At 42.8% G+C, this 26,648-nt stretch overlaps 1 protein-coding gene and 1 non-coding gene across 7 annotated transcripts in view; both read left to right on the top strand.

The window, feature by feature from the left end:
- Positions 1–17,948, top strand: part of PTGR1 (prostaglandin reductase 1) — a 73,262-nt gene extending 55,314 nt beyond the window's left edge. For all 6 annotated transcript variants that reach the window (XM_054258922.2, XM_078374277.1, XM_078374270.1 and 3 more), the window contains 4 exons: positions 1,886–2,041; positions 4,913–5,021; positions 12,029–12,147; positions 17,689–17,948. In XM_054258922.2, the coding sequence (XP_054114897.1) occupies positions 1,886–2,041; positions 4,913–5,021; positions 12,029–12,147; positions 17,689–17,799 (495 nt within the window). In that variant the 3' untranslated portion in view covers positions 17,800–17,948. The remainder of the gene's footprint in view (positions 1–1,885; positions 2,042–4,912; positions 5,022–12,028; positions 12,148–17,688) is intronic.
- A 7,237-nt stretch (positions 17,949–25,185) lies between these two features.
- On the top strand, positions 25,186–25,291 carry LOC118148076 (U6 spliceosomal RNA). Its single transcript, XR_004734871.1, has one exon. It is a non-coding gene; the product is annotated as a U6 spliceosomal RNA (small nuclear RNA).
- The last annotated feature ends 1,357 nt before the right edge of the window (positions 25,292–26,648 follow it).

The raw sequence follows: 26,648 nt of genomic DNA, 5'->3' as shown, positions 1-26,648 counted from the left end.
AAATGGTATGAACACATCTTTTAAAATACCTACTCTTCCCTGTAGAAATTCCCTAGGAGACCACCATACTAAGGAATTTATACTCAGTCCCTAAAGAAGTAGCATGATTAGTTCTGCTCTTTAGAACCATCACTTAGACCTAGGTAGGAGAATAGTTCCTAGGGACACTATACTGGAGACAAGAAATCCACTTAGGAGGTTCCTACAATAATTCAAATGAAAATCTTGGTGCATCGATAGAGATTGGAAGTCAGAGTCAGCTTTTAAGGGTGTTTGGTTTAAAAAGAGGAAGAAAACCTGATGATTGGATATAGATTGTAAGACAAAGGAAAGCCTCTCTTTTGAGCCTGTTTCAGGTTTGGATAACTGAGTAATATCATTCTCTACAAAAGGATAGAAAAGAAACAAGTAAGAAGCAAAGAAAAAGTATATTCCCTTTTGGACACACTAATTACGAGGGACCTGCAGGCCTTCCAAGTGTGAGGACATCTATTGTTGGAAATACTGATTTGGAACCCAGGAGAGAAAAGTCGGCTAGAATTAATAGATAAAGTTAATAGATTAATTAATAATCTGCCTGAAGGAGGTCATAAGAGTGAAAGAGATCATCCTATAAAAGCCTGTATTCTTAGAAAGAAAAAGGACCAAGGATGGCTCTCTTGCAATAGTTTTTTCTGGAATCATGAAGGAATGGAAACAGTATATGGCCGTCACTATTTGTTTTTGTTTTTTGTTTTGGGTTTTATTTTTTGAGACGGAGTTTCACTCTTGTTGCCCAGGCTGGAGTGCAATGGCGTGATCTCAGCTCACTGCCACCTCCGCCACCTGGATTCAAGCCATTCTCTTGCCTCAGCCTCCCGAGTAGCTGGGACTACAGGCATGTGCCACCATGCCCAGCTAATTTTTGTATTTTTAGTAGAGATGGGGTTTCACCATGTTGACCAGGATGGTCTCGATTTCTTGACCTCGTGATCCACCTGCCTTGGCCCCTCAAAGTGCTGGGATTATAGGCATGAGCCACCGCGCCTGGCGGCCGTCACTATTTGTACAGAGATTCATGCAGATTGAATTGGGGTTTTTCCTTGATTGAAAATGTACAGTGGCACGTATTCGGGTCTTCATGATACATTTAGAGTATAAGGGAACTTTTTGAAAAGCTCATTTCTATGAACCAATATAATCTGTAGTCTCATCCTGAAAGTGCTTTTCAGAATGCTTTCCAGCTCCTCTGTGATTAGCCAGCATCTAGTCTGGTGCTTTGGACTAAATCAAAGGATAAAGGGGGCCTGGTGCAGTGGCTCATGTCAGTACTCCCAGCACTTTAGGAGGCCAAGGCAGGAGGACCACTTGAGCTTAAGAGGTTAAGGCTGCAGTAAGCCATGTTCATGCCACTGTACTCCAGCCTGGGCAACAGAGTGAGACCATGTCTCAAAAGAATATAAACATTCAAAAAATCAAAAAAAGGATAAGGGGGCAGTTACTAGGAGGGCTGTCTGTGATGTGGGAGTCTCAGAGCTGAGATAAAATAATAGTCTGAAGAACCACTGTACCAAGAGATAGCATATTCTGCATTGCAAGGAAGAGAAGCCCAGAAGCAAAGAACCAAGGAAGTCAAACAAGTAGGTTGTTAAATCAGCTGGTGGAACTATGAACCAAATAAATGCAGAAGGGACCTGCTGGGTGGTCAGAAGCAAGCTGAAGCTGGGTTGTAGGAGGTCCAGGGACTAATTTCACCTGTGGGATCTGTTGGGCCATTATGGTATTCCTTATATATGTGGCTCAGTGCCTAAGAGGGTGTTCTTAGAGAACCTAGGCATACTAGACCAGGAAAGTAGTGTTGGTCCATGCTTGTGGCTTATTGTTTCCACCTTCTTTTTCTATTTAGGGCTGCAAGGTTGTTGGAGCAGTAGGGTCTGATGAAAAGGTTGCCTACCTTCAAGAGCTTGGATTTGATGTTGTCTTTAACTACAAGACAGTAGAGTCTTTGGAAGAAACCTTGAAGAAAGCCTCTCCTGATGGTTATGATTGTTATTTTGATAATGTAAGTACAAACTGGACTTAACATCTGATTTATTAATGAAGTACTATATAAGGCAGGAGTCCCCTACCCCAGGCCATGGACTGTTAGGGGTCCATAGCCTACCAGGAACTGGGCTGCACAGCAGGAGGTGAGGGACAGGTGAGCAAGCAAAGCTTCATCTGTATTTACATCCCCTCCCCATCGCTCCCATTTCTGCTTGAGCTCCGCCTCCTGTCAGATCAGCAGTGGCAACAGATTCTCATAGGAACGCAAACCCTGCTGTGAACTACGCATGTGAGGGATCTAGGTTGTGCATTCCTTATGGGGATCTAATGCCTGATGATCTGTCACTGTCTCCCATCACCCCCAGATGGGACTGTCTAGTTGCAGGAAAACTCACCCACCAATTCTACGTTATGGTGAGTTGTATAATTATTACATATTACATTGTAATAGTAATAGAAATAAAGTGCACAATAAACACAGTGTACTCGAATCATCCCGAAACTATCCCCCCACAGTCGGTGGGAAAATTGTCTTCCAGTGAAACTGGTCCCTGGTGCCAAAAAGATGTCTGGGGACCGCTGATATAAGGGAATATATTTCTAGAGTTTCCATCTGGGATACATGAAGAAAGTATATATGCCTTTTTAAAAAAGCAGCTTTATTGAGATATGATTCATGTACCATGTAATTCACTCATTTAACATGTAGAAGTCAATGTTTTTTAGTATATTGGCAAAATTGTACAACCAGTTTAGGAATATTTTCATCAGCCCAAAAAGAAATACTTACTCATTAACAGCCACTCTCCATTACCCACCCTCCTCCCCACTGAAAGTGGTCTTTTATGACTGGCTTCTTTCACTTAGAAAAGTGTTTTCAAGTTTCATTCATGTATAGAATTGATCAGTGCTTTATTCCTTTATTTGTTTTTTGAGACAGGGTGTCACTCTGTCACCTAGGCTGGAGTGCAGTGGTACAATCATGGCTCACTGCAGCCTTGATCTCTCTGGCTCAAGCGATCCTTCCACCTCAGCCTTCCAAGTAGTTGGAACTGCAGGCATGTGCCACCACACCTGACTAATTTTTATATTTTTAGTAGAGACGGGTTTCACCATGTTTTCCAGACTGGTCTGGAACTCCTGGGCTCAAGCGATCCTCCCACCTCAGCCTCCCAAAGTGCTGGGATTACAGGTGTGAGCCACCATACCCAGCCTGATGGTTATTAGTTTATATTTTCTAGCTACTATGCATAATGTTATTACGAACATTCATGCAGAGGTTTTTGTGCGGACATTTTAGTTTCTCTTAAGTATATACCTATGAGTAGAATTGCTAGGTCATATGATAACTTCATGTTTAACATTTTGAGGAGCTGTCAAACTGTTCTGCAAAGTGGCTACACTACTTACATTCCCGCAAGCCGTGTATGGGTGTTCCAATTTCTCTACACACTCATCAACACTTGCTATTGTCCGTCTTTTTTATTATAACCATCCTAGTGAGTGTGAAGTGATAGTTTTAAATTTTGATGAAGCCCAATTAATCTATTTTTCTTTTGTTCCTTGAGATTTTGGTGTCATGTCTAAGAAGGCTTTTCCTTTCTCAGGGTCATGAAGATTTATTCCTATGTTTTCTTCTAAGAGTTTTATACTTTTAGCTCTTATATTCAGGTCTATGATGCATTTTAAGTTAATTTTTGTGTGTAGTATAAGGAAGAGGCCCAATTGCATTCTTTTCCATGTGGAAATCTAGTTGTTCTGCACCATTTGTTGAAAGGACTATTTTTTCTCTATTGAACTGCTTTAACACTTCTGTAGAAAACCAGTTGATCATAAATTTAAGGGTTCATTTTTGGACTCACGATTCAGTTCCATTGATCTAGATTTCTGTTCTCACACTACTTAATTCAGCTTTGTGTTAAGTTTTGAAATTGAAAAGTGTCAGTCTTTCAACTTTGTCCTTTATACACCTTTTGAATACTGTTCCATACTTTTAATTATAGGACAATGAGGTTATAGGACTGATCAGATAACCTCAATATATAATAAAGTAAAATGTGTAAGTTATAAAAGATATAGGCCGGGTGCAGTGGCTCACGCCTGTAATCCAGCACTTTGGGAGGCCGAGGCGGGTGGATCACGAGGTCAAGAGATAGAGACTATCCTGGTCAACATGGTGAAACCCCGTCTCAACTAAAAATACAAAAAATTAGCTGGGCATGGTGGTATGTGCCTGTAATCCCAGCTACTCAGGAGGCTGAAGCAGGAGAATTGCCTGAACCCAGGAGGCGGAGGTTGCAGTGAGCTGAGATTGTGCCATTGCACTCCAGCCTGGGTAACAAGAGCGAAACTCCATCTCAAAACAACAACAACAACAACAACAAAAAGATATGTTCTTAGAGTCAAATGAAAATGCCTCTTTCTTTTTTTCTTGAGAGAGAGTCTCACTCTGTTACCAGGCTGGAGTGCAGTGGTGTGATCTCAGCTCACTGCAACCTCCACCTCCCAGGTTCAAGTGATTCTCCTGACTCAACCTTCCAGTAGCTGGGATTGAGGGCATGCACATCACACTGGGCTAATTTTGTATTTTTAGTAGAGACAGGATTTTACCATGTTGGCCAGGCTGGTCTTGAACACCTGACCTCAGTTGATCCACCCACCTCAGCCTCCCATAGTCTTGGGATTATAGGTGTCTGGTCAAAATGCCAATTTCTAATGTCTTTTTTTTAACTGAAATCTTCTGCACTGTTTGGCTAATTCAATCAGTTTGTTGCTGCTAAAACAAGTATTGTAAAATAATGATTGTGGCTTAATGATTCTCCTGAATCTTCTAGTATTTACATTATTTAACATTTTGTTTTTGGCTTTATTTTTCCTGTCTGTTTAGGTAGGTGGAGAGTTTTCAAACACTGTTATCTCCCAGATGAAGAAATATGGAAGAATTGCCCTATGTGGAGCCATCTCTACATATAACAGAACTGGCCCACTTCCCCCAGGTAATACATGCACACAATCCCACATGTTGCAACGCTGGACAAGGAGAATCACTTGAACCCACGAGGTGGAGGTTGCAGTGAGCTGAGATCACACCACTGCACACCAGCCTGGGCAACAGGGCGAGACTCTCTCTCAAGAAAAGAAAAAAGAAAGAGGCATTTTCATTTGACTCTAAGAACATACCTTTTATAACTTATACATTTTACTTTATTGTATATTGAGGTTCTCTGATCCAGTCCTGTAACCTCATTGTCCTATAATTAAAAGTATGGGAAAGTATTCAAAAGGTGTATAAAGGACAAAGTTGGAGGACTGACACTTTGCAATTTCAAAACTTAATACAGATATGCCATAGGCCAGTGACTCTGAAATTACTAGAAAGATTTTCTTATATTCTTTTTTTTTTTTTTTTTTAAAGGTAGAGTCTCACTTTGTGAAAGCTTAGGAGTTTGAGACCAGCCTGGGCAACATGGCAAAACCCAGTCTCTACAAAAAATACAAAAATAAGTCAGGCATGGTGGTGTGCACCTGTAGTCCCACCTATTCAAGAGGCTGAGGTAGGAAGACTGCTTGAGCCTGGGAGGCTGAGGCTGCAGTGAGCTGTGGTCATGCCACTGCACTCCAGCCTGGGTGACAAAGTGAGAGCCTGTCTCAAAATAATAACAACAACAAAAGAAATGAAAATATATACAGTTTCATATGTTTTGTGCTAATTAAGCTTATATTAGATTTTTATATAGAGAAATAGCAGAATCTACAAATATAAAAGAAACAGTTATTAAAAGTTTTAGTTGCTGGGCTCTATGGCTCACGCCTGTAATCCCAGCACTTTGTGAGGCTGAGGCGGGCGGATCACGAGGTCAGGAGATCAAGACCATCTTGGCTAACACGGTGGAACGCTGTCTCTACTAAAAATGCAAAAAATTAGCTGGGCATGGTGTCATGTGCCTGTAGTCCCAGCTACTCAGGAGGCTGAGGCAGGAGAATCGCTTGAACCCAGAAGGCAGAGGTTGCAGTGAGCTGAGATTGCACCACTGCACTCCAGCCTGAGTGACAGAAAGAGACTCCATCTCAAAAAAAAAAAAGAAAAAAAAGTTTTAGTTTTTACCTATCATTCAATGGAAAGTTGTAAAAAGACAGCAATTATTTTATTTAGAAACAGAACACCTTGGTTTGGCTAGTAAAATATGCAGGTTTTTCTGGATATTAGAGACATTGCTGGAGGTCGGGGAGGGGTAAAGGGTGACTTGCTGTGGGTGAAGGGAAGGGCTGCCATGTCCTTCAGAAATCTTGGGCAGTGCTTCTTGGAGCACTAAGGCACCTTGGCCTCAGCAGGCTGGCAACTGTCACTAAAACGGAAGGAAGCAGCAGTACCCCTCCATTCCTTGATTGTCCTTGTTTTATTTCTCTGGTGCCCTGCCATGCACTCCATTCCCCACTCCCTACTCTCTTATGCTAAAACCACGCCCCTCCGACCCCACAATCGCAGAGATCCAAAGGCAGTGTCTATCAGAGAACCATAGTCATTAAATCCCAGTCCTGTGAGATGCCTTGTACAGGCCTCTCATTTTCCAGGTTGGGAGATGCATGGCTGAGACAACCAGAGACTCTTTGAACTCCTATTGGCGATAGACTGGAAACAAAGACTAGTCTTCTAGGCTATAGGGAGTCTGTTTCTGCTACAGTGATTATTGTACTGTTACGAGAGATCACATATAACCTGTGGTCCCCTAAAAAAGGGAGAAAGAAGGAAAAAAAGGAATCTTCCAGACTCTAATCAGGATCCAGGCAACATAAATCAGTTGGTTATTTATTCTATGATGGGCTTGACTAATGGAAATGAAACCTTATAGCCCCACTAGTTAACAACCCCACAACTGTAGGGAGACAGGTGGGCTAGAAAGGAAGGAGCTGATGAAGAGCAACTGGTAAATTCCCTCTCAGGTTGTGAAAAATCAAAACCGTTACCAAGAAGGAAACTCCAGATGTACTTGGCAACCTTATTGTTAGGGACTTTTTTCCCCCTGTAATTTTCTAACTGGTGCTAAGCTGGAATCATGGGAAATCATCTGCCTGCCAACTGAGCAAAGCTGCAGGAGGCCTTTTCTTAACCACAATCCAATTAGGAATAGCCAAATATTTTGGATACAGTAACTTGATCTAGTCTTTTTAGCAATTAGTCTTTGGAAGCTCAGCTGCTCTGACAGCACTTTGAGATGACAGCTGGCCTTGTCCATTCTATTTTAATCAAATGGAATTCTGCCCTGCTACAGATCCCCAGAAATTCTAACACATAGGATAGGATAGCTCAGAGGCAAGCAATGATTTCTCCCAGCTTCAATGCCACATTTGCTTTTTTGTTCTTAGTAAAAAAACAAAAAGCAACATTCTCATCAATACACAGAAACCCAGAAACAGCATTTCACTTTCATTTTGCTTTTTTGTTTGTTGGTTTGTTTGTTTTGAGGCAAGGTCTCTCTCTGTCTTCCAGACTGGAGTTTTTTTTTTAATTTTAATTTTAATTTTTTTGAGACAGGGTCTCACTTTGTTGCCCAGGCTAGAGTACAGTGGTATAGTCATGTATCACTGCAGCCTCCATCTCCTGGGCTCAAGTGATCCTCCCACCTCAGCCTTCTGAGTAGCTGAGACTACAGACAGTTGCCTCCATACTGGCAAGTTGTTATTTCTTTCGTAGAGATGAGGTCTTTCTATGTTGCCCGAGCTGGTGTCGAACACCTGAGCTCAAGTGATCCTCCCACTTTGCCTCCCAGATTGCTGGTATTACAGGCGTGAGCCACCCTGCCCAGCCCACTTTCATTTAAGATGAGGACATGAGAGTTCCAATCCTCAACTCACAAAGGAGAGTTGATGTGAGTCTTCTGAAGAAGCACTCTTTCTGTCTCATTCATCTTGCATTAGTTTCTTTTGGTTCAGGACAAAGCTTCATATTTCTGACTGCCAATGGTACTTTCCTCAAAGTAGTGAGTAGGAATTTAGGCTGAGTGGTGCCAGTGATCAAAGATGCTGAAGCTAGATTCCACCACTCATCATACCACATCTGGCTCTGATATTCCTGAGGCATCTTCGCCTGACTTTCTGGAACTTGAAAGCCTATCCTCAGGTGTCATTCTCTCAGTTTCTAGTCAGTTAGGACACTTGAGAAAATAAACCAGAAAACCAAGAAACGTTTTCTTCCTCACACACAGAAAGGTAGTACCTTCTTTACAGGCTACAGGAGAGCTGTGTGCTTTTTCTGGGGTGCTGGTTCTCAAAGTGTGGGACAAGGACCAGCAGCATCACCATCTCCTGGGAGCTTGGTAGAAATACAAATTCTTAGCCAGGCACAGTGGTTCATGCCTGTCATCCCAACACTGTGGGAGGCCGAGGCAGGAGAATCGCTTGAGCCCAGGAGTTTGAGACCAGGGCAGTAGAATGAGACCTCATCTCTAACAAAAGAAACCTTAAAAAAGGTGTGGTGGCATGCACCTGTAGTCCCAGCTACTTGGTAGGTTTAGGTGGGAAGATGGCTTGGGCCCAGGAGGCAGAGGTTGTAGTGAGCCAAGATCATCCACTGCATATTAGCCTGGGCGACAGAGCAAGACCCTGCCTCAAAAACAAAAAAAAAACAAAAAAAAACACAAATTCTTGGGGCCCACCCTATATCCACAGTCAGAAATTGGCAGAGGGGCCCAGCAATCTCTTTCCAAAAGACTTCCATGTGATTCTGATACACACTAAGGTTTGAAATCCACTGTCTGGCTGACTCTTGGCATCCTGAAATAGCAAGGGCGGGAGCAGGTGTGAGAGCTGCCAAGTCTCCTGATGCACTCTGTCTCCCTGGCTCCTAGGCTGGGAATGGACACTTAATTGTTTTACATCTCACAGAAAGAAATAGATTTATGCTATAGAATGACTGCATTAAGGCATCAGGAAGAGGCTGCCAAGCATTGGGAATACCAGGGTATTAATTCTTGAGGAGTGTAGAACATTTTTTATGATATCTTCGGGGCCTCTTTCTGTTTCATAAAATTAGTTGGAAAGTGTTTGGTGAACCTTGTTTCTGGCACTTGAGCGATAAATGCCCCCTGGTCGCCCAGCCTGTGCAAGGACTCTGAGTGTGTATAATTTCCTATTGCTGCTGTAACAAATTACCACAAATTTAGCGGCCTAACACAACACAAATTTGCTGGGCACAGTGGTTCATGCCTGTAATCCCATCCCTTTGGGAGACTGAGGTGGGAGGATCACTTGAGCCCGGGAGGTAGGGCTCAAACAATTTTTTTAATAAATTTTTTTTTTTGTAGAGATGGGGTCTCATTATGTTGCCCAAGATCAGACTGGGCAACAGAATGAGATCATGTCTCTACAAATAATTTTTAAAAATTAGCTTAGCATGGTTGTTGTGCACCTGGGAGACTGAAGTGAAAAGATCACTTGAGCCAGGAGGTCGAGGCTGCATTTGTAGAGCCTCAGCCCTACAGCATCGTGGGGTGTCCCCTATAGCTGTGCCAAGGCACAGGATCCGAAACGTAGAGACAGGACACAGAAGGACTGGAAAAGACAGCTGGGCTAGGGGGGCTACGCCACCTATGAGCGGAGACAGGCAAGGTCCCGAACATCCAGAAGCATCTGTATCTACTGGGTACAAGGCAGGGGGAAGGGTCATGGGTGAGGTCATCTATCGGCTTAATACATTATCACTTGAGTAGCAGGAGAGTGGGCCACCCCATTATGTCACCTGGGCAGAGAGGTGAGCCATGCACAGTAGCGGGCCATGCTGTGTGCAGCAGTAGAGGGTTGTGTACAGAAAAGGGGTCCACCCCCATTAGGTCACCAAGGCAAGGACGTGGGCTGTGTGCGACAGGTGTCATGTGCAACAAACACGTCTTATCTGGGGGCTGGAAGCTTCAAAGGATTCTTATAGAAAGATACTGTAAACCAATGCAGTGGGAGCTGACAGACTTGTGTTCTTCTCTAAGATATTTTATGGGAGGATGATTTGAGCTAGTACAGAAGCAAGAAAAGGCTGACAGGGTGTAGAGCTGCCATGACTCTGTTACACCAGAGGGCTTCTTCTCCCCCAGTTATTTGCAGGATCTCAGGCCTGGGGCCTGCTTTCCACAGGAACTAAATGCAAGGTACTACAACTCCTTTTTCAGGAGGGGAGGCTCTTGCTCCAAGCCTGCTGTACAGCGCATGCCCTTTCAGGTGGGGATGCACCGCGTGGGTCTTTGGGTCTTGTCCTGGTCTGGGTAGTTTCCTATGTACTGCTTCTATTCAGTGACTGCTCTAGGCATTTCTCCTACTACAAACTACTATATAGTTATGTCAAAGGATTCTATAAATCAGCACTAAATGTGTTAGTACAGCTCCGAATACAATACCTATGTGATTATATAGGAAGATTATATGGAACTAGGTATGCTAGCTATAAGTACTAAATATGATTATATAAGCTAGATATATGTAAGCAGTAAGTTATACTTCAGTCACTAATTCTATAAACAAACATATGATTATATATAAAGGGTTATATAAAGGAAATAACTGAGTAATAACACTGCAAACTACGATATTCTTCAGGTACTAATTGTGCCTGGGGCTTGCACAGCTCTCCTTCCTTGGTGCCCATGTCAGGGGTTACCCACAACATTGAACTGTGATGGCTCCACTGTACTCCAGCCTAGGGAACAGACCCAGACCCTGTCTCAAATTAAAAACAAAAAACAAAAAAACAAACAAAAAAAACACCCACACATTTATTCTTTTGTTTGTTTGTTTTCTTTTTGAGACCAAGTCTCGCTCTGTCACCCAGGCTGGAGTACAGCAGTACAATCTCAGTTCACTGCAGTCTCTGCCTCCTGGCTTCAGGTGATTCTCCTGCCTCAGCCACTTGAGTAACTGTGATGACAGGCGTGTGCCACCACACCCAGCTAATTTTGGTATTTTTAGTAGTGACGGGATTTCACCATGTTGGCCAGGCTGGTCTTGAACTCCTGACCTCAAGTGATCTGCCCTTGAACACCTGACTATGTGATTCACCCACCTCCCAAAGTGCTGAGCCACTACACCCAGGCCCACACATTTATACTTACTGGTCAGGAGGTTAAAAGTAAAATGGATTGGCAGGGCTGCATTCCTTTTGGAAACTCTGGAGGAGAACCTGTTTCCTTGCCTTTTCAAGCTTCTGCCAGCTGCCTGTATTCCTTAGCATGTGGTCCCCTCCTCTGTCTTCAAAGCCAGTGGAATAAAATCTTCTTCCTCCTCCTTTCTCTCTCTCATCTCTGCTTCTACTGTCACATATTCTGTTCCTGACTGTAACTTTCCTGTGTCCCTCTTTCCCTTACAAAGACTTTTGCTATTATATTGGATCCATCATTTATAGTGGAGAATAATCTTCCCATCTCAAGCTTCCTTTTTTTTTTTTTTTTTTTAGATAGAGTCTCACTCTGTCACTTAGGCTGGAGTGCAGTGACACAATCTTGGCTTACTGCAACCTCTGCCTCCCGGGTTCAACCAATTCTCCTGCCTCAGCCTCCCAAGTAGCTGGGACTACAGGCACCCGCCACCATGCCCTGCTAATTTTTATTGTTGTTGCTGCTGTATTTTTAGTAGAGATGGGATTTCACTATGTTGGCCAGGCTGGTCTCGAACTCCTGACCTTGTGATCCACCAGCCTTGGCCTCCCAAAGTGCTGGGATTACAGGCATGAGCCACAGTGCCCCACCTAAGGTTTTTATTCATATCTGCAAAGTCCTTTTTGCCACGTAAGGTAACAGGTTCTGGGGTTTTCTGATATGCACATCTTCGGGGCCATTAGTCTGCCTGCTGCAGAGTACATGTTGATAGTTCAGCAGTCCTGTGGATCAGAAAGGAGTAAGGAAATGGAAGGGGAGAAGCACCAAGAAACACCCAGCACCAAGCACAGTGACAGTGATCTGTACTGCTGTTTCACCGTGGCCACTTCCCTGGTTCCTGTCACCCAAATGTGCCCTTCTCTTCACAGGCCCACCCCCAGAGATTGTTATCTATCAGGAGCTTCGCATGGAAGGGTTCACTGTCCTTCGCTGGCAAGGAGATGTCCGCCAAAAAGCTCTAAAGGACTTGCTGAAATGGGTCTCAGAGGTAAGGAGCTCTGGAGCCACCCCTTCCAGTTGTACACTAGGTCCCATTTTCTTTTGCCTCTCAAGGCTTTTGTTCCACCAATTCTTCCCTCTCTCTACTGCATGATCAGTTTTCCCCTAGCGGGTCATTGTCCTTAGAATATAAATATTCTTACTTTTCCCATCTTTGAAAGGAAAACAAAACAACCCTCTCTAAAGCTCACTTCCACTACAAATGAAGGTCCATTTCCCTTCTCTCGCTTTTATAACAAAATGCCTGGAAGTGCTGTCTACATTCACTGTCTGCCGTTCCTTTCTTTCCATCCTTCCTTGAACCAACATATCAGGCTTTTGCACAATGCCATTCCTTCCAAAATTACTTTTTTGTTTTTGAAACAGAGTCTCGCTCTGTTGCCCAGGCTGGAGTGCAGTGATGCATTCTTGGCTCCCTGCAACCTTTGCCTCCTGGGGTCAAGCCATTCTCATGCCTCAGCTTCCCAAGTAGCTGGAACTACAGGCGTGCACCACCACACCAAGCTAACTTTTTATATTTTTAGTAGAGATGGGTTTTCGTCACATTGGCCAGGCTGGTCTCAAGTGATCTGCCCACCTCAGCCTCCCACATGGCTGGGATTACAGGCGCGAGCCACCGCACCTGGCCAACATTAACTTTCCTCAAGGTCACAGGGGCCTCTTGGAGAGTGAAATCCACCAGCTGATTCTTAGCCTCACTGGGCTATGGGAAATATTTGACAATGTTCATTCTCTACTTGATATGCTTTCTTCTGTTGTTTCCCTTAACTCTTGGTTTTCCTTACTGATTGGTCCTCATCAAACTCCTGCTAGCTTCTTTTCTTTTCTCCAAATTAGTATTAAGTGCCCAAGTCATGGTCACTGGGGCTCTTTTCTTCTCTGTCCACACTCAAGCTAGCCCTTAATTAGCTCATCTAGGCTTAGTATCCTGGAAGCTCCCAGCTCTATCTCCAGCCTGGCTCTCCTCTTAACTCTAGACTAGTATGTCCACCTGGATGCCTGATAGGCATCTCTGACATAACATATTGAAAATGAAATATATTTTGATCTTTCCTGCTCAACATGATCCATATTCAGACTTTACTATCTCAGTTATAACAATTCTACACTTCTAGTTTCTCAATCCCAAAACCTTGGAGTCATCTTTGATGTCTTTCTCTCGTACTCATGTGTAATCTCTAAAGAGATTCTGGTGGCTCTGTCTTCAAAGCATATACAGGATCTTAACACTTCTCCCACCTCCCTGCTGCCACTCTGATCCAGGCACCATCTAGTCTGGATGTTTGTAGTGGACTCTACCTGGCCTCCCATCTTTGCACCCCCATAGAAAATTCCCAATGTGGTGGCCATGGTGATCTTTGAAAGCACAAATCAAATCCTGCCGTTCTTATGATCCAAACCATGCAAAGCTCTGCATTTCACTTAGAGTAAACCAAAGTGCTAACATTCAGCAGGCTTGCACAAAATCTGACCCCTGATACCTCTCTGATTTCATTTCTTAGCATTCACCCTCTTGTTTACTTGGGCCTGTCTCTACCACCATTCCACCCCTCTGTAACTGCTTGCTGAATTCTCTCATGTCCTGCAAGTCTTTGCTAAAAAGTGCCTTTTGGACTGGGCACAGTGGCTCACACCTGTAATCCCAGCACTTTGGGAGGCTAAGGTGGGCAGATTATGAGGTCAAGAGATTGAGACCATCCTGGCCAACATGGTGAAACCCCATCTCTACTAAAAATACAAAAATTAGCTGGGCGTGGTGACATGCACCAATAGTTCCAGCTACTCAGGAGGTGGAAGTAGGATAATCACTTGAACCCTTGAGGCAGAGGTTGCAGTGAGCCAAGATCATGCCACTGCACTCCAGCCTGGCAACAGAGCAAGACTCCATCTCAAAAAAAAGAGTACCTTCTGGGTGAGGCAACTTTTTAAATGACCCTGTTTTAAGTTGCAATCCCTCTTCATTCCTGATCCTCCATATCATCCAACCTTTTTTTTTTGAGACAGGGTCTCACTCAGACACCCAGGGTGGAGTGGAGTGGCACGATCATGGCTTACTGCAGTCTTGACCCAGGCTCAGGTGATTCTCCCACCTCAACCTCCTGAGCAGCTGGGACAACAGTCACATGCCATCACACTTGGCTAATATTTTTGTATTTTTCATAGCGACGGGCTTTCACCATGTTGTCCAGGCTCCTATCCTACTTTTATCCATAGCAGTTAATCATCTTTAGACATAATATATACTGTAATTCACTTATTCATTTATATTTATTGCCCATCTCCCTTCTTGAGGATGTAACCTCCATGAAGACAGCAATGTTCACACATTTTCTTTCTGGTGTATCTCCAACCTCCACAGAGTGTCTGAAGTGATGTAGGCACTAGATAAATATCACTGAATACATGAATGTTTGAGGGGTGCATACATGTGCCATGGTTCTTCCAGGTCCCAGGTAGCAAAGAATCCAAGCCCTTGGTCCTGTGCTGTGATAATTTTCAAAGCTTACACCATGTAAAGTTTTAGTGAACAGAAATGTGAACAATCAAGTTGCATTATTTTAGTTTTACAGGGTAAAAATGATATCATGTTTTCTGATTCCTGGCCAATGATCATTTCCCAGTTCAAAGAAATAGATTGCTCCTCCAGCAGCCACTGGAGTTTGGCACTCTTCCCAGTCTAGCATTTGGAATGCTGGGCTGAGCTCTCTCCAGGGAGCTGGAAAGAGCTGAATTTAAGTTGTCCTGGTTGGTGAAATCTAATGTAGCGCATCCATGATCACAGTTGACAACAAGAAACCACTGTGCTGGTGTCCCCAAGGCTTCCTTCTAACAAAGTGAAGCTGATCACAGTTAGTTGGTTTTTTTGTTTTGTTTTGAGATGAAGTCTTGCTCTGTCACCCAGGTTGGAGCGTAGTGGCGCAATCTCGGCTCACTGCAACCTCTACCTCCAAGGTTCAAATGATTCACCTGCCTCAGCCTTCTGAGTAGCTGGGATTACAGGTACCTGCCACCACTCCGGGCTAACTTTTTGTATTTTTAGTAAAGATAGGGTTTCACCATGTTGGCCAGACTGGTCTCGAACTCCTGACCTCAAGTGATTCTCCTGCCTCAGCCTCCCAAGTGATTCTGGGATTACAGGCATGAGCCACCGCACCCCGCCCTAGTTGGGTTTTAAGTAATGAGTTCGCCTAATTTCTTTCTCATACTCCCTTTTTAATCTCATTTCCTATTTTTAAAAATTCACTTTTTATTTTAGAAAAGTTTTAGGCTGAGTACAGTGGCTGATACCTATAATCCCAGCACTTTGGGAGGGTGATGAAGGAGGATTGCTTGAGCCCAGGAGTTTGAGATCAGCCCTGGCAACATAATGAAACTCTACAAAAAACAAAGGGTAAAAAAATTAGTTGGGTGCAGTGGTGCATACCTGTAGTCCCAGCTACTCGGGAGGCTGAGGTGGGAGAAACACCTGAGCCCAAGAGCTCAAGGGTTGCGGTGAACTCTGAATGCACCACTGCACTCCAGCCTCAGCAACAGAGCAAGACATTGTCTCAAAAACAAAAATAAAAATAGAATGTTTAGATTTATAGGAAAATTAAGAAGATAGTCCAGAGAGCTTTCATATACCCTGCATCCTGTACCCTAATTTCCCCTATTATTAACATTTTACATTAGTATTTGTATGCGCTTGCTAGGTCTACCAAAATAAAGTACCATAGGCTGGGTGGTTTAAACAACATATTAATTTTCTCCCAGTTCTGGAGACTAGAAGTCCAAGATCAAGGTGTCAGCAGCGTTGTTTCTTTGGAGGCCTCTCCTTTTGATGTGTAGATGGCTTCCTTCTCCCTGCATCTTCATGTGGCCTTCTCTCTGTGTGTCTGTCCTAATCTCCTTATAAGCACACCAGTCATATTGATTAGGGCCCACCCATATGACCTTGTTTTACCTTAATTACATTTTCTTTTCTTTTCCTTTTTCTTTTCTTCTTCTTTTTTTTTTTTTGAGACGAAGTTTCACTCTTGTTGCCCAGGCTGGAGTGCAATGGTGCAATCTCACTGCAACCTCTATCTACCAGGTTCAAGTGATTCTCCTGCCTCAGCCTCCCAGCTAGCTTGGATTACAGGTGCATGCCACCATGCCTGGCTAATTTTCATATTCTTAGTAGAGACAGGGTTTCACCATTTGAGACCAGGAGGCTGGTCTCAAACTCCTGACCTCAGGTGATCCACCTTCGGTCTCCCAAAGTGCTGGGATTAGAGATGTGAGCCACTGTGCCCAGCCTCTTAACTACCTTTTTAAAAGCTGTATCTCCAAATATAGTCCCATTGTCAGGCACTGGGTGATTAGGATTTAAATGTATGAATTTGGTTGGAGGTACACAGTGCAGTCCATAATAGTATTCATTCTCTATTTTAACCTCTGAAGTGGAGTCTACCTTTCCACCCTATCCAGATTCCTTGCTGCTTCAAGTAATGAATTGGGGCTTTTAAGTCAAAAGTTAAAATCTCAGCCAGGCACAGTGGCTCATGCTTGTAATCCTAGCACTTTGGGAGACTGAGGTGGGCAGATCACTTGAGCATAGGAGTTTGAGACTAGCCTGGACAACTTAGCAAGACCCCATCTCTACAAAAAATTTTAAAAAATTAGCTGGGCATGGTGGCATGTCCCTGTAGTCCCAGCTACTCAGGAGGCTGAGGCGGGAGGATCACTTGAGCCCAGGATGTTGAGGCTGCAGTGAGCTATGATTATGCCACTGCACTCAAGCCTGGGTGACAGAGTGAGACCCTGTCTCAAAATAATAATAATAATAATAATAATAAAAGTTTAAATATCAGCTTCCTTACTTTGTAACTGACTGACTTCAAGCAATTAATCTTGTCTATACATCCATAAAGGATGCTAAGCCATCAGTGGAATACATTAGGGAAAAACGTTTATCAGGTAACTCAGGTCTTTATATAAGACCCCTTAAAAATTTTGAAAATGTAAATTAGCTCCTGTTAGTAGGCAGTGCCTTGTAATAGAAAGAGAAATGAAGACCCTTCCTCACTAACATGAACGCTTCCTTCCCACACTCCCAGATAAAGGTTAAACACATGTTGAAAGTAACTTGGCTTATTATTAGGCTGTCCTGCCATTTATATTTCCTGAATAGGACCTGCCTCTTCAGGAGTCAAACAGAGGCAATGAAGGGTGCTCCTTTCTCTATTTCCACCTCCTCTGAGCTCATCGTGTTATTAAACTTTACTATGCATCTTACTTAGAAATTGTTTAATCGCTGCCTTACGACATTTCCCACTGTGATCTGACACCTATTATTAAGTTCTTCTTAGGTGTAGTTTATCATCGTTTACATGTACTGTGTAAGTAGATCTTGCCTCTCCTTGACTTCAAGTTCATGGAGAACAGGACCTCTATCTCTCATTTTCAGGGTTCCCAAAGAGGTACCTGATATGTTTGTTGCTAGGATGAGAACAATATATCATTGGGAATACTAAATTAAGTTTAAAAATTTGCTGTTGCTTTGATACAGGGTAAAATCCAATGCAAGGAATATATCATTGAAGGATTTGAAAATATGCCAGCTGCATTTATGGGAATGCTGAAAGGAGATAATTTGGGGAAAACAATAGTGAAAGCATGAAAAAAAAGGGTACGTGGAATCTGGAGGCCACTTAGATGATTACTGAATTTGTTTTTCACCATTTAGCAAAAATGCATACTACCTTAAATGTCTAAGAAATAGTACTTGTAATGAGTTTGACCTGCTTAATAAAATACATTTAAGTGGTATGTCATTAGTGAAGAAGTATGAAAATTTCACAGTCAACAACAACCAGTCACCTCACTGTTCACTACAGCTTCTTCTGAGTTGTGGTAAAAAATAAAGGCTTTGGAGTGTGAAAGTTTACCAAACACTGCATGTTCTCACTCATAAGTGGGAGCTGAACAATGAGAACACATGGACACAGAGAGGGGAACATCACACACCGGGGCCTTTCAGGGGGGTGAGGGGAGGGAGAGCATCAGGATAACTAGTTAATGCATGCCGGGCTTAATACCTAGGTGATGGGTTGATAGGTGCCGCAAATCACCATGACACACGTTTACCTATGTAACAAACCTGCACATCCTGCACAAGTATCCCAGAACTTAAAATAAAATAAAATAAATAAAGTTGGCCAGGTGTGATGGCTCATTCCGGTAATCCCAGCACTTTGGGAGGCCAAGGCGGGCAGATCACGAGATCAGGAGTTTGAGACCAGCCTGATAAACATGGTGAAACCCCCCCTCACCCATCTATACTAAAAATACAGAAAATAGCTGGGCGTGGTGTCGTGCACCTGTAATCCCAGCTACTCAGGAGGCTGAGGCAGGAGAATTGCTTAAAGCTGGGAAGCAGAGACTGCAGTGAGCTGAGATCACACCACTGCACTCCAGCCTGGGCAAAAGAGCGAGACTCCATCTCAAAAAAACAAGTTTACTGCTTCTGTGACCTTAGACTTCTGATTTTTCATCTTTAAAGTGAGGATAATAACATTTGTTTCATATACATGTTATACATTTATTTAAAACACCAACATAATGCCTGGCATATGTTAGCTACCTCCCTGCTGATATTGGTGATTTTGAAGTCTTAAGACTAACACCCCTAATGCATGTGATTATACCAGAAGAAATAATCGCTGCAGGTGTATAGGCATCTTAGGGCCAGTCCATACTGGTCCTCTACAGATGAGTCTAATTAACAGACCAAACAAGGAATCTGCATTCACAAGAGCTACACAAAAAAACATGGGAATGTTTATACATCTACAAAAATGTGCAAGATTTATAAGAAAAAAATTTAAAGGCGGGGCACGGTGGCTCACGCCTATAATCCCAGCACTTTGGGAGGCCGAGGCGGGTGGATCACGAGGTCAAGAGATCAAGACCATCCTGGTCAACAAGGTGAAACCCCGTGTCTACTAAAAATACAAAAAATTAGCTGGGCATGGTGGTGCGCACCTGTAGTCCCAGCTACTCGGGAGGCTGAGGCAGGAGAATTGCTTGAACCCAGGAGGCAGAGGTTGCGGTGAGCTGAGATCGTGCCATTGCACTCCAGTCTGGGTAACAACAGCGAAACTCCGTCTCAAAAAAAAAAAGACAACTATGGTTTTTCTTCAAGGAAGAGAACTGTGGAATGGACCTGGACCTGGCCTGTGAAGCCCTTTTTCTCTCTTAGGCCTCCTGATGGGAAGGGCTGACAGTCTCTCAAATGCCCTGGAAGCATTTTCCCCATTGTCTTGGCTATTCCTATTCAGCTCCTCATGCAAATTTCTGCAGCCTTTTTGAATTCCTCCCTAGAAAATGGGGTTTTATTTTCTACTGCATGGCCAGGCTGTAAAATTTCCAAACATTTATGCTCTGCTGTCTTTTTAAATATAAGTTCTAACTTCAGACCATCTCTCAAACGCACATGAGCATATGCGGTTAGAAGCAGCCAGGCCAAATCTTGAATACTTTGCTGCTTAGAAATTTCTTCCACACGTACCCTAAATCATCTCTCTCAAGTTCAAAGTTCTACAGATCCCTGAAGCAGGGCACAACACCACCAGTCTCTACTAAAGAATAGCAAGAGTGGTCTCTACTCCAGTTCCTAGTAAGTTTCGCATCTCTATCTAAGACTTCCTTAGCACGGACTTCACTGTCCATATTACTGTCAGCATTTTGGTCACAACCATTCAACAAGTCTTTAGGAAGTTCCAAACTTTCCCTCATCTTCTTGTCTTCTTCTCAGCCCTCTAAATTGTTCCACCCTCTGCCCATTATCCAGTTCCAAAGTCGCTTCCATATTTCCAGGTATCTTTATAGCAATGTCTCACTTCTCTAGTACCAATCTTCTATATTAGCCTGTTCTCACACTGCTTTAAAGAACCACCTGAGATTTGGTAATTTATAACTAAAGAGGTTTAACTGACTTACAGTTGTTCCACAAGCTGTACAAAAGGCATGGCTGGGGAGGCATCAGGAAGCTTGTAATCATGGCAGAAGATTGAAGGGGAATCAAGCACATCTTCATGTGGCAGCAGGAGAAAGCACAAAAGGGGGAGTGCCATACTTTCTACCAGATCTCAGGAGAACTCACACACTATCACAAGAACAGCAAGGGGGAAATCTGCCCCTATGAAACAATCACCTCCCACCAGGTCCCTCCCCAACATTGGGGATTACAATTTACATCAGATTTGGGTGGGGACACAGAGCCAAACCACATCAGTGTCTTTACATATCATTGTTTAGGGTTACATATGTCCCTTAATTTTTTAACAGCTTTATTGAGATATAATTCAGATACCATAAAATTCACCTCTTCGAAGGATGCAATTCATAGTTTTTAGTATAATCACAAAGTTGTACAACCATCACCACTTAATAATTCAAGAACAAGGGCTGGGCATGGTGGCTCACGCCTGTAATCCCAGCACTTTGGGAGGCCGAGGCGGGTGGATCATGAGGTCAAGAGATCGAGACCATCCTGGTCAACATGGTGAAACCCAGTCTCTACCAAAAATACAAAAATTAGCTGGGCATGGTGGTGCGTGCCTGTAGTCCCAGCTACTCAGGAGGCTGAGGGAGGAGAATTGCTTGAACCCAGGAGGCGGAGGTTGCAGTGAGCCAAGATTGCGCCATTGCACTCCAGCCTGGGTAACAAGAGTGAAACTCCGTCTCAAATAATAATAATAATAATAATTCAAGAACAATTTCATCACCCCAAAATAGAAACTTCATACCTAGTAGCTATCACTAGACTCCCTCCGGTCCCAGATAAGCACTAATATACTTTCCATCTCTATAAATTTGCCTGTCCTGGACATTTCATGTAAATACGATATGTGGCCTTCTGTTGCCTGGCTTCTTTCACTTGCCTCAGTCAAGTTTTTATGAAGTAACTCACTTCCAGAAGGAAAATGTTTCATCCAGCATGTGGTAGTCTAATATTTTGACAGTATTTCCAAGGTCTATTTATATTGTTGCAGGTATCAGTACTTAAGTCTTTTTGGTTTGGACTAGAACAGAATAATATTCTCTTGTATAAACAGATGACATCTGGCCATCATTTGATGGACATATGGGTTCTTTTTTTGGCTGTTATGAATAATGGTGCTATGAACATTTATGTACACTTTTTTGTGAATGTATATTGCTGGTTCTCGTGGGTATATACCTATGAGTGAAATTGCTGGTTCATATGGTAACTTTATGTTTAACATTTTGAGGAACTGCCAAACTGCTTTGCAAAGTGAGTGTGCTATTTTACATTCCCATCAGTAATTTGTGAGTAAATTAATTAAAAAAAAACCAACAATAGTTTTTCACTTCTGCCATTACTCATTATTGTCTTTTTTCATTACATCCACCTTGCTGGTGCCTATAGATTCTCCTTAAAATGGAGTTCGTTTTCTAGTTTCTTATGCTCTATGTTGTTTTGGGTGATTTTCCAGAGAAGAGGCAGAAGTTTTTACCACCTTGAAGTTGGTAGCCCCATAGATCTTGTTTAACTTTTTAAATTTGGGTAATATGTTGACCATGGTGACATCCTGCCTGGTTCCTCATCTGGGAGTATTTATGGGATGTTCACTGTCACCTGTCAGGATTTCACTGAAAAAAATTAAATACCTGGGACATACACAAGTTAACAGAACATAAACTCAAAATGCCTGAAGTAATAGACTATGACATGCTGGCAGAAATTATTTTTCTTTTTTCTGGCAGTGAGTTGTATCATAAAAAGTTCAATTAGCTACCTGGCACAGTACTAAAGTATGCTGTAAGCATCAGGCTAAAACATTGTGTCAAGTATTTTAAATGAGTTAATCTGAAATACTCTATTTAAAAGAGCACTATTTTCTTACTGGACACAGTGGCTTATGCTTGTAATCCCAGCACTTTGGGAGGCCGAGGTGGGTGAATCATTGGTGGTCAGCAGTTTAAAACCAGCTTGGCCAACATGGTGAGACCCCCCTCTACTAAAAGTACAAAAATTTGTTGGGTGTGGTGGCGCACACCTGTAATCCCAGCTACTTAGGAGGCTGAGATAGAAGAAACGCTTGGACCCAAGAGGTGGAGGTTGCAGTGAGTTGCCACCGCAATCCAGCCTGGGTGACGGAGTGAGACTTCATCTCAAAATAATAATTTTAAAAAAGCACTAGTATTTTATTTCAAAAATGCATAAATTAATTGTGCATCAACTGAGAGTCAGGTATACTTAAAAGCTTTCCAGAATTCCAGAAGGAACTAATAAAAAAAAATGTAATGTGAACAATCCTGTTAACATTAGTGTCAAAAGAAGAAAACACAAAGCTCAGCTGAACAAGGGAGTCTATATGTGTAACTAATTATCTATAAATAGAAAACATGTATTAGTTCTCAGGCTGGTAATAAAGACACACCCAAGAGTAGGTAATTTATAACAAAAAAGAGGCTGGCCGAGTAGAGTGGTTCATGCCTGTAATCCAGCACTTTGGGAGGCTGAGGTGGGTGGATCACCTCAGGTCAAGAGTTTGAGGTCAAGAGCCTGACTAGCCTGGTGAAATCCCATCTCTACTATAGGCATGTGCCTGCTTTAGGGTCTATAGAACTTTGAACTTGAGAGATATGATTTAGGGTACATATGGAAGAAATTTCTAAGCAGCAAAGTATTCAAGATTTGGCCTGGCTGCTTCTAACTGCATCTGCTCATACCCATTTGAGAAATGGTCTGAAGTTAGAACTTATATTTAAAAAGAGAGCAGAGCATAAAAGTTTGGAAAATTTACAGCCTGGCCATGTAGTAGAAAAAAAACCCCCATTTTCTGGGGAGGAATTCAAAAAGGCTGCAGAAATTTGCATGAGGAGCTGAATATGAATAGCCAAGACAATGGGGAAAATGCTTCCAGGGCATTTGAGAGACTGTGTCAGCCCTTCCCATCAGGAGGCCTAAGAGAGAAAAATGGCTTCACAGGCCAGGCCCAGGGCCGCACTGCTCTGTGCAGCCTCAGGACATGGCACCATGCATTGTGGCCACTCCAGCTCTAGTCATGGCTAACATGAGCCAAAGTATAGTTTGCGCCATTGCTTCAGAGGATACAAGCCCCAAACCTTGGCAGCTTCCACGTGGTGTTGGGCCTGCAGGTACACAGAAGACAAAAGTTGAGGTTTGGAAGCCTCTGCCTAGATTTCAGGGAATGTATAGAAATGCCTGGATGTCCAGGCAGAAGTCTGCTGCAGGAGCAGAGCCTTCATGGAGAACCTCTACTAGGGCAGTGCAGAGGGAAAATGTGAGGATGGAGCCCCCACACAGGGTCCCCACTGGGGCACTGCCTAGTGGAGCTGTGAGAAGATGGCCACCATGCTGCTTACCCCATAATGGTAGATCCACTGACAGCTTGTGTGCACCTGGAAAAGTCACAGGTACTCAACAACAGCCCTTGAGAGCAGTCATGGGAGCTGTACCCTGCAGAGTGACAGGGGCAGAGCTGCCCAAGACCTTGGAAGCCCACCCCTTGCATCAGCATGCCCTGGATGGGAGACATGGAGTCCAAGATTATTATGGAGCTTTAAGATTTAATGATTGCCCTGCTGGGTTTCTGACTTGCATGGGGCATGCAGCCCCTTTGTCTTGGCCAATCTCTACCATTTGGAATGGGAGAGCATTTACCCAGTGTCTGTATCCCTGCTGTATCTTGGAAGTAACTAACTTGTTTTTGACTTGTGATTTTATAGGCTCATAGGTGGAAGGGACTTGTCTTGTATCACATAAGACTTCAGACTTGGACTTTTGAGTCAATGCTAGAATGAGTTAAGAGTTTAAGAGACTGTTGGGAAGGCATGATTGGCTTTGAAATGTGAAAAAGGACATGAGATTTGGGAGAGGCCAGGGGCAGAATGATATAGTTTGGCTCTGTGTCCTCACTCAAATCTGCTGTTGAACTATAATCCACAATGTTGGGGGAGGGACCTGGTGGAAGATGAGTGGGTCACGGCAGATTTCCCTTTTGATGTTCTTGTGATAGTGAGTTCTCATGAGATCTGGTTGTTTAAAACTGTGTAGCACTTCCCCTTTTTGCTCTCCCCTGCTGCTATGTGAAGATGTGCTTGCTTCCCCTTTGCCCTTCTGCCATGATTGTAAGTTTCCTGAGGCCTCCCAGCCATGCTTCCTGTATAGCCTGCAGAACTGAGTCAATTAAACCTCTTTTCCTCATAAATTACCCAGTCTCAGGTAGTTCTTCATAGCAGTGTGAGAACAGACTAATACAAACACATATTGTTTAGAGGAAACATTTCATTAACAGAGCACAGCAGAAAATACCACAAATGCCTTCTGATGGGGTACTAATGAAATCTGGAAAGATTTAGGAGGTGGAGGCATCAGGTTTTCTGAAAGTAGGGAGAAAATAAGAGGCTAAAAAGAGTTTGAAAATGTGCATAAAAAACAGTTTGAGCTCAAGATGCCATTCCTACCTTATTTTTCCATGTGATTATCAACTCATCACAATTCCCACAGGAAATGAGATGCATTATCTATTACTACATAGAACTTGATAAGCTATTAACTTGGGTACCCTGGGCCTGGAGGAGGACAGAAATAAGATAGAAAACTAAAAACAGGATACTAAGTGGAAGTCTGAATAAAAGGGGATGAACTTCAACTCCTATCCCACCATGCAGTGTGCCCCTGTGCCTGCTCCCCAGTAATGGTAGCCAGGCTTTTATCTCCCATGCTGACTAGGACATCCTTCTCTAGGGAAATTATAGAGCCCTCTGGAGAAATTACACTTCTCAATGACAGATTAACAGGCACTGATATTTAGGGTCCCAAAAACAAAAACGAGGTGACACTCTAAGCTTCTAACTCCAAGTCCCTGCACTTTAGTTGTAAGCCCTGAGCAGATTAGACTTCAGATTGTCTCCCTTGGGTAAAATGCAGTGGTCTCCCCTTATTCAAACTTTTATTTTCCATGGATTCAGTTACCTTCAATCAACCTTAGCCCAAAATAATTAAATAGAAGTGCTCGCTCTGGCAGCACATATACTAAAATTGGAACAATACAGAGAAGATTAGCATGGTCCCTGTGCAAGGAGACATGCAAATTAATGAAGCATTCCATATTTTTAAGAGAAGACATAAATAGATGGAGAAACATTCCATGCTTATGGTTAGGAAGAATCAGTATCGTGAAAATGGCCATACTGCCCAAAGTAATTTACTGATTCAACACTATCCCCATCAAACTATAAATGACCTTCTTCACAGAACTGGAAAAAAAACCACCTTAAACTTTATATGGAACCAAAAGAGAGCCTGCATAGCCAAATCAATTCTAAGCAAAAAGAACAAAGCTGGAGGCATCACACTACTGGACTTTAAACTATACTACAAGGCTACAGTAATCAAAACAGCATGGTACTGGTACCAAAACAGAGACATAGACCAATGGAACAGAAAAGAGGCCTCGGAGGCAACACCACACATCTACAACCATCTGTTCTTTGACAAACCTGACAAAAACAAGCAATGGGGAAAGGAGTGCCTGTCTAATAAATGGTATTGGGAAAACTGGCTAGCAATGTGCAGAAAGCAGAAACTGGACCCCTTCCTGACACTTTACACTAAAATTAACTCCAGATGGATTAAAGACTTAAACATAAGACCTAACACCATAAAAACCCTAGAATAAAATCTAGGCAAGACCATTCAGGACATAGGCAGAAGCAAGGACAAACTCCACAGCTTCTGCACAGTAAAAGAAACGTCATTAGAGTGAATCAGCAACCAACAGAATGGGAAAAAATTTTTGCAATCTACCCATCTGACAAAGAGTTGATACCCAGAATCTACAAAGAACTAAAACAGATTTACAAGAAAAAAACAAGCCCATTCAAAAGTGGGCAAAGGATATGAACAGACGCTTTACCAAAGCAGACATATATGAGGCCAACAAACGTATGAAAAAATGCTCATTTCTGGTCATTAGAGAAATGCAAATCAAAACCACATTGAGATACCATCTCACACCAGTTAGAATGGCAATCATTAAAAAATCTGGAGACAACAGATGCTGGAGAGGATGTGGAGAAACAGGAACACATTTACACTGTTGGTGGGAGTGTAAATTAATTCAACCATCGTGGAAGACAGTATGGCGATTCCTCAAGGACTTAGAAATAGAAATTCCATTTGACTCAGCAATCCCATTACTGGGTATATATAGGATTTATAAAAGGATTATAAATCATTCTACTATAAGGACACATGCATATGAATGTTCACTGCAGCACTGTTTACAATAGAAAAGACTTGGAAACCAACCCAAATGCCCATTGATGATAGACTGGACAGGGAAAATGTGGCACAGATACACCATGGAATACTATGCAGCCATAAAAAACAATGAGTTAGTGTCCTTTGTAGGGATATGGATAAACCTGGAAACTATCATTCTCAGCAAACTGACACAAGAACAGAAAATC

This window comes from Callithrix jacchus, chromosome 1 (genome assembly GCF_049354715.1).
Source record: "Callithrix jacchus isolate 240 chromosome 1, calJac240_pri, whole genome shotgun sequence".
NCBI lineage: Eukaryota > Metazoa > Chordata > Mammalia > Primates > Cebidae > Callithrix > Callithrix jacchus.
The sequence above is the reverse complement of the archived record's forward strand: the minus strand, read 5'-3'. Positions and strand labels throughout refer to the sequence as shown.